Source organism: Leucoraja erinacea, unplaced genomic scaffold (genome assembly GCF_028641065.1).
Source record: "Leucoraja erinacea ecotype New England unplaced genomic scaffold, Leri_hhj_1 Leri_1119S, whole genome shotgun sequence".
Classification (NCBI taxonomy): Eukaryota; Metazoa; Chordata; class Chondrichthyes; order Rajiformes; family Rajidae; genus Leucoraja; species Leucoraja erinaceus.
Genome location: NW_026575362.1, coordinates 15,845 through 31,315, shown reverse-complemented (window position 1 = coordinate 31,315; position 15,471 = coordinate 15,845). Strand labels below are relative to the sequence as shown.

Below are 15,471 nucleotides of genomic sequence, written 5' to 3'. Positions count from 1 at the left end.
GTGGGATTGAGGGAGAGGAGGGGGTAGGGAGGGTAGTTGCCACGTCTACACTCCCTCTTTCGCCCATCCCTCTCTACCCTCATTCCCCCCTCTACCGTCTCCCTAGCAACCCCATCTCTCCGTACACCTCCCTAGCTATCCTTCGCTACCCCCTCCCTCTCCACCCACTCCGTTCCGACACCCTAACTTTCTCTAACCCTCCCTGTTAATCACCTTCCCTCTCTACCACCACCCCCTCCCCCCACCATCCCATGGATTGAAGAGGGAGGGTGAAAAGAGGACGGGGTGCTGGGGGGGGGGTGAGGGCTATGCGTGAGTGGTGTAATATTGCGTTGGGGGAACGTGTGAGTGGTGGAATCTGGCGTTGTGGTCGCGAACCCAACGGGTTTGCACTTGGTCAAGGTCACATTAAACTTGTCGTAAATAATTTGTTGCACGGCAATCCACAATGTAACCGACTGAAGCGGTTCTGTCCGAATCCACAGATATTCTGAGTTGTTGAGATGCTGGTCCATGGATTGTTTTGGGCCGAACCTTCTTCAAGGCAACTCAAACCCGCCCATTGAATTTGATACCGAGTCACTCTGGTTTCCGTTAATTTTACCTGACGACCTTTCACATTGTTACCGAGTCTGTCAGTCAGTGATGCTGTGGGCTAAGTTAGTGGAGAACCACCCGCCGCCCTCATGCACAGGGGTGAAGACTGTGTCATTCCATCAATGATATCCCATCGTGCGTCATGCCATCAGTTCTACCCCATTGTGGATCACTCCATCAGTACTGCACAACAATGTGTCCGTCAATTAGTACTACCCCACAATTTGTCCCTCCGTGACTACTCCGACTGCTACAGCCTTGGAGGGCATCTTCCACACACGGTGCCTCAGGAAGGCCGTCAGCATCCATAAAGACTCCTCACACCCTTGTAATGGACTGTTCGAACTACTTCCCTCCAGCAGACGTTACAAGGCCTTCTACGCCCGAACCTCCAGACTCATAAACAGCTTCATTCCCAGAGCTATAGCGGCTCTGAACCGGCCCTGCTGAGTGCCCCCTTCCCCCCTGGACTGTCTCCCTTGGATGGTCACGTCGCACAGTTTATTTATTCATTTTATTTTTTGACATCGGTTGGAAGCTGCATACTAAATCTCGTTGCACTAATGTGTAATGACAATAAAATATATTATTATTATTAGAACGGGCATGACGTCACTCAGTGCGTCACTCCATCACTAATACCCCGTAGTGTGTGAATCATTCAGTAAAACCGCACTGTGTGTCACTCTGTCAGTACTGTTACACGATGTTTCATTCTATCAAGCCCAGAATGCGATAATCGATCAGTATTGCCCCACCGTGTCTAGTTCTGCTGTACACCCCATAGTGTTTCATTCCATCAATACCCCATAGTGTGTCTATACATCAGTACTACTAACGGTGTCACTCAAACAGTATTCCCCACAATGTGTCACCGCATCAGTACTACTGCATAATGTGTACATCCATTATTTCTCGACAGTGTGGAACTCCAGCAAGCATTCCCACTTTGTCACTCCATCGCTTGCACTGCACCGTGTGTCACTTGATTGGTACCATATCACAGTGTTTCGCTTTCTTAGTACTACCCCACTCCATCAGTATGACCTCATATTATGTCACTCCATCAGCACTACTTCACAGTGTGTAACTCCATAAGTACTACCCCACAATTAGTGTCTCCGTGAGTACTCCTGTGCGGATGGGACATCGAAGGACGAGAAGCCGAAGCCAATAAACGGAAGCCAGGGCACCGAACGGACACGATGCCGAAAGGATACGAAACAGAACGGGCATGACGCCAAACGGATATGTAGATTGGTTATTTCCTGCTAGCTAATTGTAGTGTTTGTTAGTAGTGGCTCCGCCTAATATGTGTTTTATGTTAACAAGAGCTTGCCTACGCCATTCAGTATGAGTAGCTGCTCGGAAACTGTAATGTCCTGTGGTCGATGCTATAAGAAGATTTAATAAACATGTGTTGTATTTTGATATGTGTTTGACTCGACTCATTACATGGTGTCAGATGTGGTACAACGGGCACAAAGCATGTTTTACTGGCCTGGTATGACCAAGTACATACGTGACAAAACCGAAGTTTGCGCTGTATGTAAAACCCTGACACCACATCAGCAGAAGCAGCCTTTACTGCCGCACCTGGTTCCTCCTCTCCCGTGGTCCACGTAAGCCAGTAATATATTCGAATGGCGTGGGAAACACTATCTGGTTCTTGTTGACTCTTATTCGATTTGGTTCGACATCGATTTACTCAAAACCGTTGCACCTGAAGCGTGTAGAGTTTTGGTCTCCTAATTTGAGGAAGGACATCCTTGTGATTGAGGCAGTGCAGCGTAGGTTCACGAGATTAATCCCTGGGATGGCGGGACTGTCATATGAGGAAAGATTGAAAAGACTAGGCTTGTATTCACTGGAGTTTAGAAGGACGAGGCGGGGTCGTATAGAAACATATAAAATTATAAAAGGACTGGACAAGCTAGAAGCAGGAAAATTGTTCGCAATGTTGGGCGAGTCTAAAAAGCCTAAGCCTAAAGGCTGGCCCTGGCTCAATGACATCACCTGAGCCCTAAGAAGAGAGTTCAGAAAATCAGAACGGAAGGTTAAATCTGATAAGCTTCAAATGTCCTTCGACCTTCTGAGAAACAACCTTCTCAAATACCAGCAGTAAAGTCAGCACAACACAATATTTCTCCGACCTTATTTCCAAAAACGGGCATAATTCCAAGGTCTTATTTAGTACCATTACCTCTGTCATATGTCCTGCCCCAGTACCAGCTTAGCTGGGTCACCTGCTAAATGCGCAGAATTTATTACATTTTTCACAAGAAAAGTTGAGACCATTAGAATTAATATTTCCCCTCCAATCCGTGACCTAGTATTCTCATTGGACTGCTCTTCTAAATTAGACTGTTTCCAATCCGTTACTCTACCCTCCCTTGTAAAGCTTGTCACCATTATAATCCAGGATGTCACGGACAGAGTGCAGAAAATCCTCAAGGGCAAAGGTGAACATCCGGAAGTGGTAGTGCATGTCGGCACAAACGATGTCGGAAAGAAGGGGATGAATATTCTGCAGCGTGACTTTAGAGAGCTCGGAAAAAATGTTGAAAAGCAGGACCTCCAGGGTTGTTATCTCCGGTTTGCTTCCAGTTCCCCGTGCTGGCGAGAGCAGGAACAGGGAGATACGGGACCTGAACGTGTGGCTGAGGAACTGGTGCATGAGGCAGGGATTTAGATTTTAGATCACTGGGATCTGTTTTGGGATAAGGGGGAACTGTGCAAAAGGGACGGATTGCATCATAACAGGTGTGGGACCAGCATTCTGGCAGGCAGGTTTGCCACTGCTACACGGGTGGCTTTAAACTGAATAAGGGGGGTGGGGTGTCGAATGGGATAGTGGAGGATGGAGTTAAAGGGAAAGGGTTTCTTAAATGTGTGAGCGTAGAGACCGAGGGTGTAAAATTAGGGTAGAAGCAATAGGTAGCAAGGTGAAAAGTAAAAGTGACAGGCAGACAAAACCCGGGCAAAAATCAAAAAGTGCCACTTTTCAACATAATTGTATAAGGGGTAAGAGTGTTGTAAAAACAAGCCTGAAGGCTTTGTGTCTCAATGCAAGGAGCATTCGTAATACGGTGGATGAGTTGAATGTGCAGATAGCTATTAATGACTATGATATAGTTGGGATCACGGAGGCATGGCTCCAGGGTGACCAAGGCTGGGAGCTGAACATCCAGGGATATTCAATATTCAGGAGGGATAGAGAGAAAGGAAAAGGAGGTGGGGTAGCGTTACTGATTAGAGAGGAGATTAATGCAATGGAAAGGAAGGACATTCGTTTGGAGGATGTGGAATCGGTATGGGTAGAGCTGCGAAACACTAAGGGCCAGAAAACGCTGGTGGGTGTTGTATACAGGCCACCTAACAGTAGTAATGAAGTTGGAGATGGTATCAAACAGGAAATTAGAAATGCGTGCGACAAAGGCAAAACTGTTATAATGGGTGACTTCAATCTACATATAGATTGGGTGAATCAAATTGGCAGGGGTGCTAAGGAAGAGGATTTCTTGGAATGTATGCGGGATAGTTATCTAAATCAACATGTAGAGGAACCAACGAGAGAGCAGGCTATTTTAGACTGGGTATTGAGTGAGTAACGAGGAAGGGTTAGTTAGCAATCTTGTTGTACGTGCCCCCTTGGGCAAGAGTGACCATAATATGGTTGAGTTCTTCATTAGGATGGAGAGTGACATTGTTAATTCAGAAACAATGGTTCTGAACTTAAAGAAAGGTAACTTTGAGGGTATGAGACGTGAATTGGCCAAGATTGACTGGCAATTAATTCTAAAAGGGTTGACGGTGGATATGCAATGGAAGACATTTAAAGACTGCATGGATGAACTACAAAAATTGTTCATCCCAGTTTGGCAAAAGAATAAATCAGGGAAGGTAGTACATCCGTGGATAACAAGGGAAATCAGGGATAGTATCAAAGCGAAGGACGATGCGTACAAATTAGCCAGAAAAAGCAGCATACCGGAGGACTGGGAGAAATTCAGAGACCAGCAGAGGAGGACAACGGGCTTAATTAGGAAAGGACAAATAGATTATGAAAGAAAACTGGCAGGGAACATAAAAACTGACTGCAAAAGGTTTTATAGATATGTGAAAAGAGAGAGATTAGTTAAAACAAATGTAGGTCCCTTGCAGTCAGAAACAGGTGAGTTGATCATGGGGAATAAGGATATGGCGGACCAATTGAATAACTACTTTGGTTCCGTCTTCACTAAGGAAGACATAAATAATTTGCTGGAAATAGCAGGGGACCGCGGGTCAAAAGAGTTGGAGGAATTGAGTGAAATCCAGGTTAGCCGGGAAGTAGTGTTGGGTAAATTGAATGGATTAAAGGCCGATAAATCCACAGGGCCAGATAGGCTGCATCCCAGAGTACTTAAGGAAGTAGCTCCAGAAATAGTGGATGCATTAGTAATAATCTTTCAAAACTCTTTAGATTCTGGAGTAGTTCCTGAGGATTGGCGGGTAGCAAACGTAACCCCACATTTTAAGAACGGAGGGAGAGAGAAAACGGGGAATTACAGACCAGTTAGTCTAACATCGGTAGTGGGAAAACTGCTAGAGTCAGTTATTAAAGATGGGATAGCAGCACATTTGGAAAGTGGTGAAATCATTGGACAAAGTCAGCATGGATTTACGAAAGGTAAGTCATGTCTGACGAATGTTATAGAATTTTTCGAGGATGTAACTAGTAGCGTGGATAGAGGAGAACCAGTGGATGTGGTATATCTGGATTCCAGAAGGCTTTTGACAAGGTCCCACATAAGAGATTAGTATACAAACTAAAAGCACACGGCATTGGGGGTTCAGTATTGATGTGGATAGAGAACTGGCTGGCAAACAGGAAGTAAATAGTAGGAGTAAACGGGTCCTTTTCACAATGGCAGGCAGTGACTAGTGGGGTACCGCAAGGCTCAGTGCTGGGACCCCAGCTATTTACAATATATATTAATGATCTGGATGAGGGAATTGAAGGCAATATCTCCAAGTTTGCGGATGACACTAAGCTGGGGGCAGTGTTAGCTGTGAGGAGGATGCTAGGAGACTGCAAGGTGACTTGGATAGGCTGGGTGAGTGGGCAAATGTTTGGCAGATGCAGTATAATGTGGATAAATGTGAGGTTATCCATTTTGGTGGCAAAAACGGGAAAGCAGACTATTATCTAAATGGTGGCCGATTGGGAAAGGGGGAGATGCAGCGAGACCTGGATGTCATGGTACACCGGTCATTGAAGGTAGGCATGCAGGTGCAGCAGGCAGTAAAGAAAGCGAAAGGTATGTTAGCTTTCATAGCAAAAGGATTTGAGTATAGGAGCAGGGAGGTTCTACTGCAGTTGTACAGGGTCTTGGTGAGACCACACCTGGAGTATTGCGTACAGTTTTGGTCTCCAAATCTGAGGAAGGACATTATTGCTATAGAGGGAATGCAGAGAAGGTTCACCAGACTGATTCCTGGGATGTCAGGACTGTCTTATGAAGAAAGACTGGATAGACTTGGTTTATACTCTCTAGAATTTAGGAGATTGAGAGGGGATCTTATAGAAACTTACAAAATTCTTAAGGGGTTGGACAGGCTAGATTCAGGAAGATTGTTCCCGATGTTGGGGAAGTGCAGCACATGGGGTCACAGCTTAAGGATAAGGGGGAAATCCTTTAAAACCGAGATGAGAAGAACTTTTTTCACACAGAGAGTGGTGAATCTCTGGAACTCTCTGCCACAGAGGGTAGTTGAGGCCAGTTCATTGGCTATATTTAAGAGGGAGTTAGATGTGGCCCTTCAGGCTAAGGGGATCAGGGGGTATGGAGAGAAGGCAGGTACGGGATACTGAGTTGGATGGTCAGCCATGATCATATTGAATGGCGGTGCAGGCTCGAAGGGCTGAATGGCCTACTCCTGCACCTAATTTCTATGTTTCTATGTTTCTATAAAACCTGCTACCTGCCCCCCTCTACGTTGTCCCCACTGCCCTTCTCAAGATGTTATTGCAATAGCCGGTCCCAGCATCCTCTCTATCAACAACAGTTCTCTGGTCACTAGAACTGTTCCAACCTGTTTCAAGCATGCGGCGGTCCAGCCCCTCGTGAAAAAATATTAACCTAGACCCCACCTTACCTAGTAGCTACAGACCTATTTCCAAACTGCCTTTCCTTTCAAAAGTCCTTGAAAATGTAATTCTAAATAGAAGCATAGAAACATAGAAAATAGGTGCAGGAGTAGAGGCCATTCGGAACTTCGAGCCTGCACCGCCATTCAATATGATCATGGCTGATCATGCAACTCAGTATCCCGTACCTGCCTTCTCTCCATACAACCAGATCCCTTTAGCCACAAGGCTAAACTTCCCCAACATCGGGAACAATCTTCCTGCATCTAGCCTGTCCAACCCCTTAAGAATTTTGTAAGTTTCTATAAGAAAAAATCAACTAATGCATTACCTACACCAAAATACCATCCTGGAAAGTTTCCAATCCTGATTCAGGGCCCACCACAGCACAGAGTCTGCCTTGGTGAAGGTTCACAATGACCTGCGTCTCGCCATTGACTCCGGCGACTGTTCAATCCCGCGCTTTCTCGATCTCAGCGCAGCATTTAATACAGTGGATCACACCAATTGACTGTCTCCGGTACGGGGCCGGTGTTGATGTCACTGCCCTGAGCTGGTTCGTTTCCTACCTCAAGGATAGGAGTTTCTCTATCAAAATAGGCAACTATTTATCTTCCCCAGCCAGCCTTTTCTACAGCGTTCCACAAGGCTCCATCCTAGGCCCCATTCTCTTCTCTCTGTATATGCTCCCCTCGGCCAAGTCATTCAAAGGCACAGCATTTCGTTCCACTGCTATGCAGACGATACACTCCCCTTGAAACCCAACAACCGACCACATCTACTCAGCCTCATGCAATGCCTCGAGGATATAAAGTGTTGGATGGCGCAGAACTTCCTCCAACTAAACGAGAGAAAGTCTGAGGCCATCCTACTCGCCCCCTCGGACACCATCAAAACGGTAACAAACAGCCTTGGAAGCCTAACCTCCTACTCAAACCGCACGTCAAAACATTGACGTGATATTTGCCTCCGCATTAAAGTTTGACAAACAGGTCAATGCTGTGATAAAAGCTCTTCTTCCAGCTTCACACGACAGCTAAATCAAACCATTCCTCCAATTTGATGAACTTGAAAAAAACATCCATGCATTCATCTCCTCCCGCCTTGATTACTGCAACTCCCGACACGCTGGCATCAGCCAGTCATCTCTGTCTCGATCGCAAGTGGTCCAAAAGCCGCAGCGCGGCTTCTTACGGGTACCCGTAAAAGGGACCACATCACCCCGACTCTGGCCTCTCTCCACTGGCTCGCAATACGGTACAGCATCAACTTCAAGCTCCTCCTAAATGTATACAAAGCCCTTAACGGGCTTAACCTCTGGAGACTTTGCGTCCCACCCAAGGTTTCCGTGCGGTTCCCGGAGGTTGCAGGTGGTTGCCGGAGGTTGCAGGTAGGGAGACTGAAAAAAATCCTCCAGGAACCGCACGGAAACCTTGGGTGGGGCGCAAAGTCTCCAGAGGTTTCCGTTCAGGTTCCTAACTGGGACAGGGACATATGTGTGCTATACAAATACTGTCCCCCACCGGTACATCTGCTGCTGGCCTCACCGGACCTCCACTGCTGCTTTAGCTTTACCTTCCAACACGGTCGGCCACACCGGACCTCCGATGCCGCTGCTGGCCCAGCCGTTGCTGTTGCCTCCGCTGGCTCGCTGCCAAGTCGACTCCCGCTGCTCCGCTGGCTTGCCTTGCCCGCTGTCTCCACAGCCCTCCCGGCTGCTACGGGGGGGGGGGGGGGGGGGGGGGGGCTGCTGCTCGGCTCGTCGCTGGATCCCGTGGACATCCTGCGGAAGGTGAGTCGCTGCTAGTTTCTGCTGCTGGTCCCCGCTGCTCCAAGTGTCGGGACTGTGCCCCGCCGTCGGGGGCTGGCTCCGCGCTGTGTCCCGTTTCTCTCCCGTGGTCAGCTTTCTCGACTCTCGGCCGTCTCCCGCGACCGGACTTCTCGGCTTCTCTCCGCTTTTCTCGCGGGCCTGTCCGCTTTTCGGCTCACGGCCGGGCTGGCTCTGCTCCCGACACGTCTGCTACTAGGGCTGCTACTAGGGCTGGCCGTGGGCTACACGGTCCTCTTCCGTCGGTGGCTTTTCCGGACCTGTCCGTGGCCATCATGGTACTAGGCCCCCACCCGACGTCTGTGGCTGCTGCTTGGGCCTGGCTGTGGGCTGCACAGCCCTGGAAAACGCTCCAGGTAAGCTCACACCGTCGCTCCTAGCTTACAGCTGTGCTTGGTGACCCTTATCCCCTGTCCCACTTAGGAAACCTGAACGGAAACCTCTGGAGACTTTGCGCCCCACCCAAGGTTTTTGTGCGGTTCCTGGAGGTTGCAGGTGGTTGCCGGAGGTTGCAGGTAGTGGAAGCAGGTAGGAAGACTGACAAAAACCTCCGAGAACTTCCGGGAACCTCCGGGAACCGCATGGAAACCTTAGGTGGGGTGCAAAGTCTCCAGAGGTTTCTGTTCAGGTTTGCTAAATGGGACAGGGGCATTACTGCCCTGCTCGCCTTCCCTGCGCTCTTCTCTGAGCTATTGCTTCCCGTTCCGACTTTTTTTTTCTTTTTGGCGCCAATTGAAAACCATTTGGCGCCAAATCTTTTGGCTTGGTGCTGTTCCACTTTGTTTCTAAATACTACTTCTATTTTTAACTTGTTTTCAATTTTTCTTGGCTGTTCTTGTTCTTATCTTTTTCGTTCTTTTATCCTCGTCGCCAATTGGTGCGTATTTGGATGCTTGGAACAGACTTTAATAAGGCTCGGACACGGGAGTAATCTAACAAGCTTCTTTATTCCAGGACGCCAACTTGAGTCTCTTTCGCACATGCGTATCTGCACAAGACATCACAAGACATCACATGTACTAATTACATATGCTAATTATATCACAGACCTAACAGTCTTCATGTTGTGTGGGGTTCGGGACGCATCCGGATGCCTTTGGCGAGCGACCGCACCTGTGTTCTTCCAAGCCCGTGTCTGGCGCTGGGTGAGGTCGGGGAGGGAGGGAGGGACGGGGAATGGGAGGAGGGAAAGAGGGAGGGATGAGCGAGAGGGGACGAGGAGAGGGGAGGGAAGGTGGAGAGGAAAGGGAGGAGGGAGTGGAGAGGGGAGGGGTTTACAGAGAAAAAACTAATTTAAACTAAACTCAAACTCTAAACTCAACACTTGAGCTAAAACTCTCAGAACATCTTCGCTCAGTCCAGCTGGACCCACCTGATGTACCGGTTGTCAAACACTTGTCACCTCGCCCACAGCCAACATTGGCCTGTTTTCCATATCATTCTCACTTTTTTGCATACATTTTACTATCATTTTCTGTGTCTCTCCACATCACCGTCTATATCTCTCATTTCATTTCCCCACGACTCTCAGGGGGGAGAGGAACCGGAGCGGCTGATATAGTAGTGGCCAGAGGATCTGGGGTGACGGAGGAACTGAAGGAAATCCACATTAGGCAGGAAATGGTGTTGGGTAGACTGATGGGACTGAAGGCTGATAAATCCCCAGGGCCCGATGGTCTGCATCCCAGGGTACTTATGGAAGTGGCTCAGGAAAGTGTGGATGCATTGGTGATAATTTTCCAATGTTCTATACTCAGGTGCAGTTCCTGTGGATTGGAGGGTAGCTAATGTTATCCCACTTTATAAGAAAAGCAGGAGAGAGAAAATACGGAATTGTAGATCAGTTCGCCTGACATCGGTGGGGAAATGCTGGAGTCAATTATAAAAGATGAAATAGCCGCACATTTGGATTGCAGTAACAGGATCGTTCGGAGTCGGCATGGATTTACGAAGGGGAAATCATGCTTGACCAACCTTCTGGAATTTTTTTTACCATGTAACTACGAAAATGGACAAGGGAGAGCCAGTGGATGTAGTGTACCTGGACTTTCAGAAAGCATTTGATAAGGTCCCACATAGGAGATTAGTGGGCAAAATTAGGGCACATGGTATTGGGGGTAGAGTGCTGACATGGATAGAAAAATCGTTGGCTGACAGGAAACAAAGAGTAGGGATTAACGGGTCCCTTTCAGAATGGCAGACAGTGACTGGTGGAGTACCGCAAGGCTCTGTGCTGGGACCGCAGCTATTTACAATGTACATCAATGATTTGGATGAAGGGATTTAAAGTAACATTAGCAAATTTGCAGATGACACAAAGCTGGGTGGCAGTGTGAACTATGAGGAGGATGCAATGAGAATGTAGGGTGACTTGGACAGGTTGGGGGAGTGGGCAGATGCATGGCGGATGAAGTTTAATGCGGATAAATGTGAGGTTATCCACTTTGGTATCAAAACAGGAAGGCAGATTATTATCTAAATGGTGTCAAGTTGGGGAAAAGGGAAGTACAACGGGATCTGGGGGTCCTTGTTCATCTGTCTATGAAAGTAAGCATGCAGGTACAGCAGGCGGTGAAGAAAGCGAGTGGCATGTTGGCCTTTATAACAAGATGAATCGAGTATAGGAGCAAAGATGTCTTTCTGCAGTTGCACAGAACCCTAGTGAGACCACACCTGGACTATTGTGTGCAGTTTTGGTCCCGTAATTTGCGGAAGGACATTCGTGCTATTGAGGGTGTGCGGCGTAGGTTTACAAGGTTAATTCCTGTGATGACGGGACTGTCATATGCTGAAAGAAAGAGCGGCTGGGCTTGCACACTCTGGAGTTTAGAAAGATGAGAGGGGATCTTATTGAAACATAAAAGATTGTTAAGGGTTTGGACACACTAAAGACAGGAAGCATGTTCCCGATGTTGTGGCAGTACAGAACCAGGGGCCACTGTTTAAGAATTAGGAGTAAGCAATTTAGAACGGAGACGAGGAAACACTTTTCCACCCAGAGGGTTGTGAGTCTGTGGAATTCTCTGCCTCAGAGAGCGGCGGAGGCCGGTTCTCTGGAGGCTTTCAAGAGACAGCTAGATAGGGCTCTTAAAGATAGCAGGAACGGCGTACTGATTGTGGATGATCAGCCATTATCGCATTGAAAGGCGGTGCTGGCTCGAAGGGCCGAATGGCCTACTCCTGCACCTATTGTGTATTGTCTATTATTCTTCATTGCAACCATTTTATTGATAGTTTCCCAGTTGTACAGAGAGTGAGAGGCGGAGACCTGGCGCGGGGGCCGGTGGTCACCGGCTCAGTTTGCCGCGATGGTGTTGTTGATCCAGGAGACGTAGTGGCAGACGCGAGTGTACACACCGGGATGGCCCCTGTCCGCACAGCCGTAACCCCACGACACCACTCCCTGGAGCACTCCGTTACAAACCACCGGCCCGCCAGAATCACCCTGTCACAAGAGCACACGTGAGAGGACGTTAGTTGGAATCACAGAGCGATACAGCGGGGAAACAGGCCCTTCTGCCCTACATGCCCACACCGGCCAACATGCCCCATCTACACTAGGTCCACACAAAGATCATTCGAGCAATTTATAGCAGAATAGCACGCTACACTTGTAGATGTGGACGCCATGAAGGAAGCCGATTCCCAAGATGGCGCTGAAAAAATTCCCTATGCCTACTACGGCTTTTTTGCCGACTGGACCATCTTGTTCTTGCTCTGGTATCCTTGGTCCCACTTGCCCGCGTTTGGCCCATATCCCTCCAAACCTATCCTATCCTTGTACCTGTCCAAGTGTTTCTTAAACGTTGCGATAGTCCAAGCCTCAACTACCTCCTGCGGCAGCTCGTTCCATACACCCCTGTGTGGAAAAGGTGCCGCTCGGATTCATGTTAAATCTTTCCCCCCCTCACCTTAAACCTATGTCCTCTGGTCCTCGAATCCCCTACTCTGGGCAAAAGACTTTGTGCGTCTACCCGATCTATTCCCCTGGTGATTTTCTACACCTCTATAAGATCGCCCCTCATTCTCCTGCGCTCCATGGAATAGAGTCCCAGCCCTGCCCCCAACCTCTCTCTGTAGCTCACACCCTCTGGTCCTGGCAACATCTTCGGTGGGCCGTGGGACCTGTTTCCGCGCTGTCGGGGGCAGCGAGCGGGGACAAAGCTATAGAGAAGAGGGGGAGATACGGGCAGAGGGGGGAGTGGTCTGTACCTGGCAGGCGTCGCGGCCTCCCTCCAAGTAGCCGAGACACATCATGTTGTCAGTGATCATTCCCGGGTAGGAACCGGAACAGTCCGCGTCACTCAGAACCGGGGCGTCCAAACACTGAAGCTGGTCGCCGCTAACCACTGGTGGGGGAAAGGTGAGAAATTAAACCCTGTCCCCGTCTCTGTCACCCCTCCCCACCGCCCCCTACCCCCCTCTCCCCGCCTCTGTCACCCCTCCCCACCGCCACCTACCCCCCTCTCCCCGTCTCTGTCACCCTCCCCCATCGCCCCCCTACCCCCCTCTCCCCCCTCTCTTGTCACCCTCTCCCCCCACCCCGCCCCTACCCCCCCTCTCCCCCCGTCTCTGTCACCCTCTCCCCATCGCCCACTACCCCCCTCTCCCTGTCTCTGTCACCCCTCCCCACCGCCCCCTATCCCACTCTCCCCGTCTCTGTCACACCTCCCCACCGCCCCATACCCGTCTCTGTCACCCTCTCCCCAATTTTTCTCACTTCCCCTTCCCATTCTCCCTCGTTCTCAACGACTCTCTTCCCTTCCCTCTCCCCCCCCCCCCCCCCCCCCCCCCCCCCCCCCCCCCCCCCCTCACGCTCCATCTCTTCAGCACCTCACGCTCTCTCTTTCTCTCTCCTCGTATCGCCCACACCACAAACGGGCGGAAATTCCGGTTGGGACGGGCGCGGGGGGGGGGGGGGGGGGGGGGGGGGGGGGGGGGGGGGGGGGGGGGGGGGATGATCGTGGGCGCCGACTGTACGAGAGAGACGTTGGTCAGCACGCGGTGGAAGAGAGGGGGGGGGGCATGCATGATGACTCAGCGGATGATTGGAGGAGGGGGATGTCGATCAGAGGCGGATGTACCCGGTGGGACTGAGGATAGAGCGCAGTGATTGGACGAGGGAGACGTCCTTGTAAAGATCATGGAGTGGAGATTGAGTCGGCACGTTCGCGCGGCCTTTCATCGCACTGCCCATCGCTGCTTAAAATCGGCCGCGGGATCTTCCATCACCCCGTCGAGGCGACGGGCGATGAAAGGCCCCGTGAACTGGCCGATTCAAGCCCCACGTTTCGGGGTGGACAAAGCTGCTGTTTCTCGAGAGAGTGTGAGTGTGTGTGCGCGCGGCCGCTAAAAAAAGTCCCACCCCCCCCCCCCTCCCGCATGTTATGATAGCAATTTCCGCCCCTCCCCCATTCTCTCCAGCTCCCCCTCACTCTCCCTTACATTTTTCGCCCTCCATTTCCTTCCCCTCCCCCCCTCTCTCTCTCCCCTACCAGTCCCGGAGTCTCACCCGTGTCCATGGTGTCACCCCAGCCGGAGATGAGACACATGTCGCCGGTCTGGGCGCAATGGACTGGCAGGGGAATGGCGACCACATTGCGGTTCATGGCGGCGGGCCGGGACAGTTTGATCAACATGATGTCGTTGTCCTGGCTGTAGTAATCGTATTTGGGATGTCTGATCACCATCTCCGAGTCGATGAACTGTTCCGACCCCTCCGTAGCCGTGATATCATGTTCGCCCAGACGGACATGTATGTCCCTACCAACAGACGGTAAAATCAGACCGCGCCTGCAAACCAACCGCGACCGGAGGGGAGGGGGTTACAGAGACCGGGAGAGGGGGGGATGGGGTGTAGACCCCTGTACTTACGAGCTGTCACAATGAGCTGCGGCCACCACCCAGCGCGAGTTGATCAGGGAACCGCCGCACAGATGGTAGCCGACATTGAGCGACACGATCCAGGGAGCGGCGTGTTTACGGCACTCGTAACCGCCCACGATATTGACATCGACTGCGGGCGCCGCGACTGTGGGTGTGGGGGAGGGGAGAGAGAGAGAAGACGGTCACTGCCAGCGGGGCGGAGAGAGAGACAAGGGAAATGAGTGAGAGGAGAGGTAGAGAGAGAAGGGGAAAGAAGGGGGAGGAGCCGAGGGGAGAGGAGGGAGAGAGAGATGAGGGGGAGTGAGCGGAGGGGTTGATACAGGAGGAGGAACGACAGGAAGGGGGAGGGAGAGAAAGAAGTGGGCGAGGGAGAAAGATGGGCAGAGAGATGAGGAGAGGGAGATTGGGAGAGAGAGAAGTGTAGAGAGTGCGATGGGGAGAGAGAGAGGGGGAGATAGTGGGGTAAGTATGAAGGGGAGAGAAAGAAGGGGGAGAGAAGTGAAGGGAAAGAATGCGAGGGAGAGGAGGGGGGAAGAGAAGGGGAGAGTAGAGGTAGTTTGGATCGGGTGTGTATACACTTACCGGCGAGTCCGAGGAAGACGAGAAGCAGAAGGGTCTTCATGTTGTGTGGGGTTGGGGCCCGGATGCCTTTTGGCGGGCGACCGCACCTGTGTACTTCCAAGCCCGTGTCTGGCGCTGGGCGAGGTCGGGGAGGGAGGGAGGGAGGGAGGAGGGAGGGAGGGAGGGAGGGAGGGAGGGAGGGAGGGAGGGAGGGAGGGGGGGAGGGAGGGAGGGAGGAGGAGCGTGAGAGGATAAGGTGAGGGAAGGGAGGGGGTGGAGGGGGCGGGAGGGGAAGGATTTTACGGAGAAAAACACCTGAGTGAAACTCAAACTAAAGTATAAGTAATTGAAACTAAATGGAAACTAAACTCAACCCGTGAGCTAAAACTATCAGAACACCTTCGCTCAGTCCAGCTGGTCCCACCTGATGTACCGGTTTCCAAAACACTCGTCACCTCGACCGCAG

General features: G+C 50.7%; 1 protein-coding gene across 3 annotated transcripts; it reads right to left on the bottom strand.

Annotated features, from left to right (window-relative positions):
- Positions 1-8,903: 8,903 nt before the first annotated feature.
- Positions 8,904-15,115, bottom strand: LOC129715318 (trypsin-like). Of its 3 annotated transcripts, none has more exons than XM_055665185.1 (5): positions 15,027-15,115; positions 14,433-14,589; positions 14,071-14,321; positions 12,771-12,907; positions 8,904-9,699 (listed from the first exon to the last, which is right to left on the bottom strand). In XM_055665185.1, the coding sequence occupies exons 1-5, from the start codon at positions 15,064-15,066 to the stop codon at positions 9,595-9,597; spliced, it is 690 nt and encodes a 229-aa protein (XP_055521160.1). In that variant the 5' UTR covers positions 15,067-15,115; the 3' UTR covers positions 8,904-9,594. The 3 variants fall into 3 exon arrangements, with proteins under 3 accessions (XP_055521160.1, XP_055521161.1, XP_055521159.1); XM_055665186.1 differs by having other exon boundaries at positions 8,904-9,693; XM_055665184.1 differs by lacking the exon at positions 8,904-9,699 and adding an exon at positions 9,714-12,003 and having other exon boundaries at positions 15,027-15,114.
- Positions 15,116-15,471: the final 356 nt, after the last annotated feature.

Excerpts from the sequence above, each read along its gene's own strand:
- LOC129715318 (XM_055665184.1), bottom strand. The coding sequence starts at position 15,066 with ATGAAGACCCTTCTGCTTCTCGTCTTCCTCGGACTCGCCG. Across the intron at positions 12,908-14,070 it reads GGGTGACACCATGGACACGG|TGGTTAGCGGCGACCAGCTT; the intron begins GTGAGACTCCGG and ends TTCCCCCACCAG. Across the intron at positions 12,004-12,770 it reads GAGGCCGCGACGCCTGCCAG|GGTGATTCTGGCGGGCCGGT; the intron begins GTACAGACCACT and ends CTCTTGTGACAG.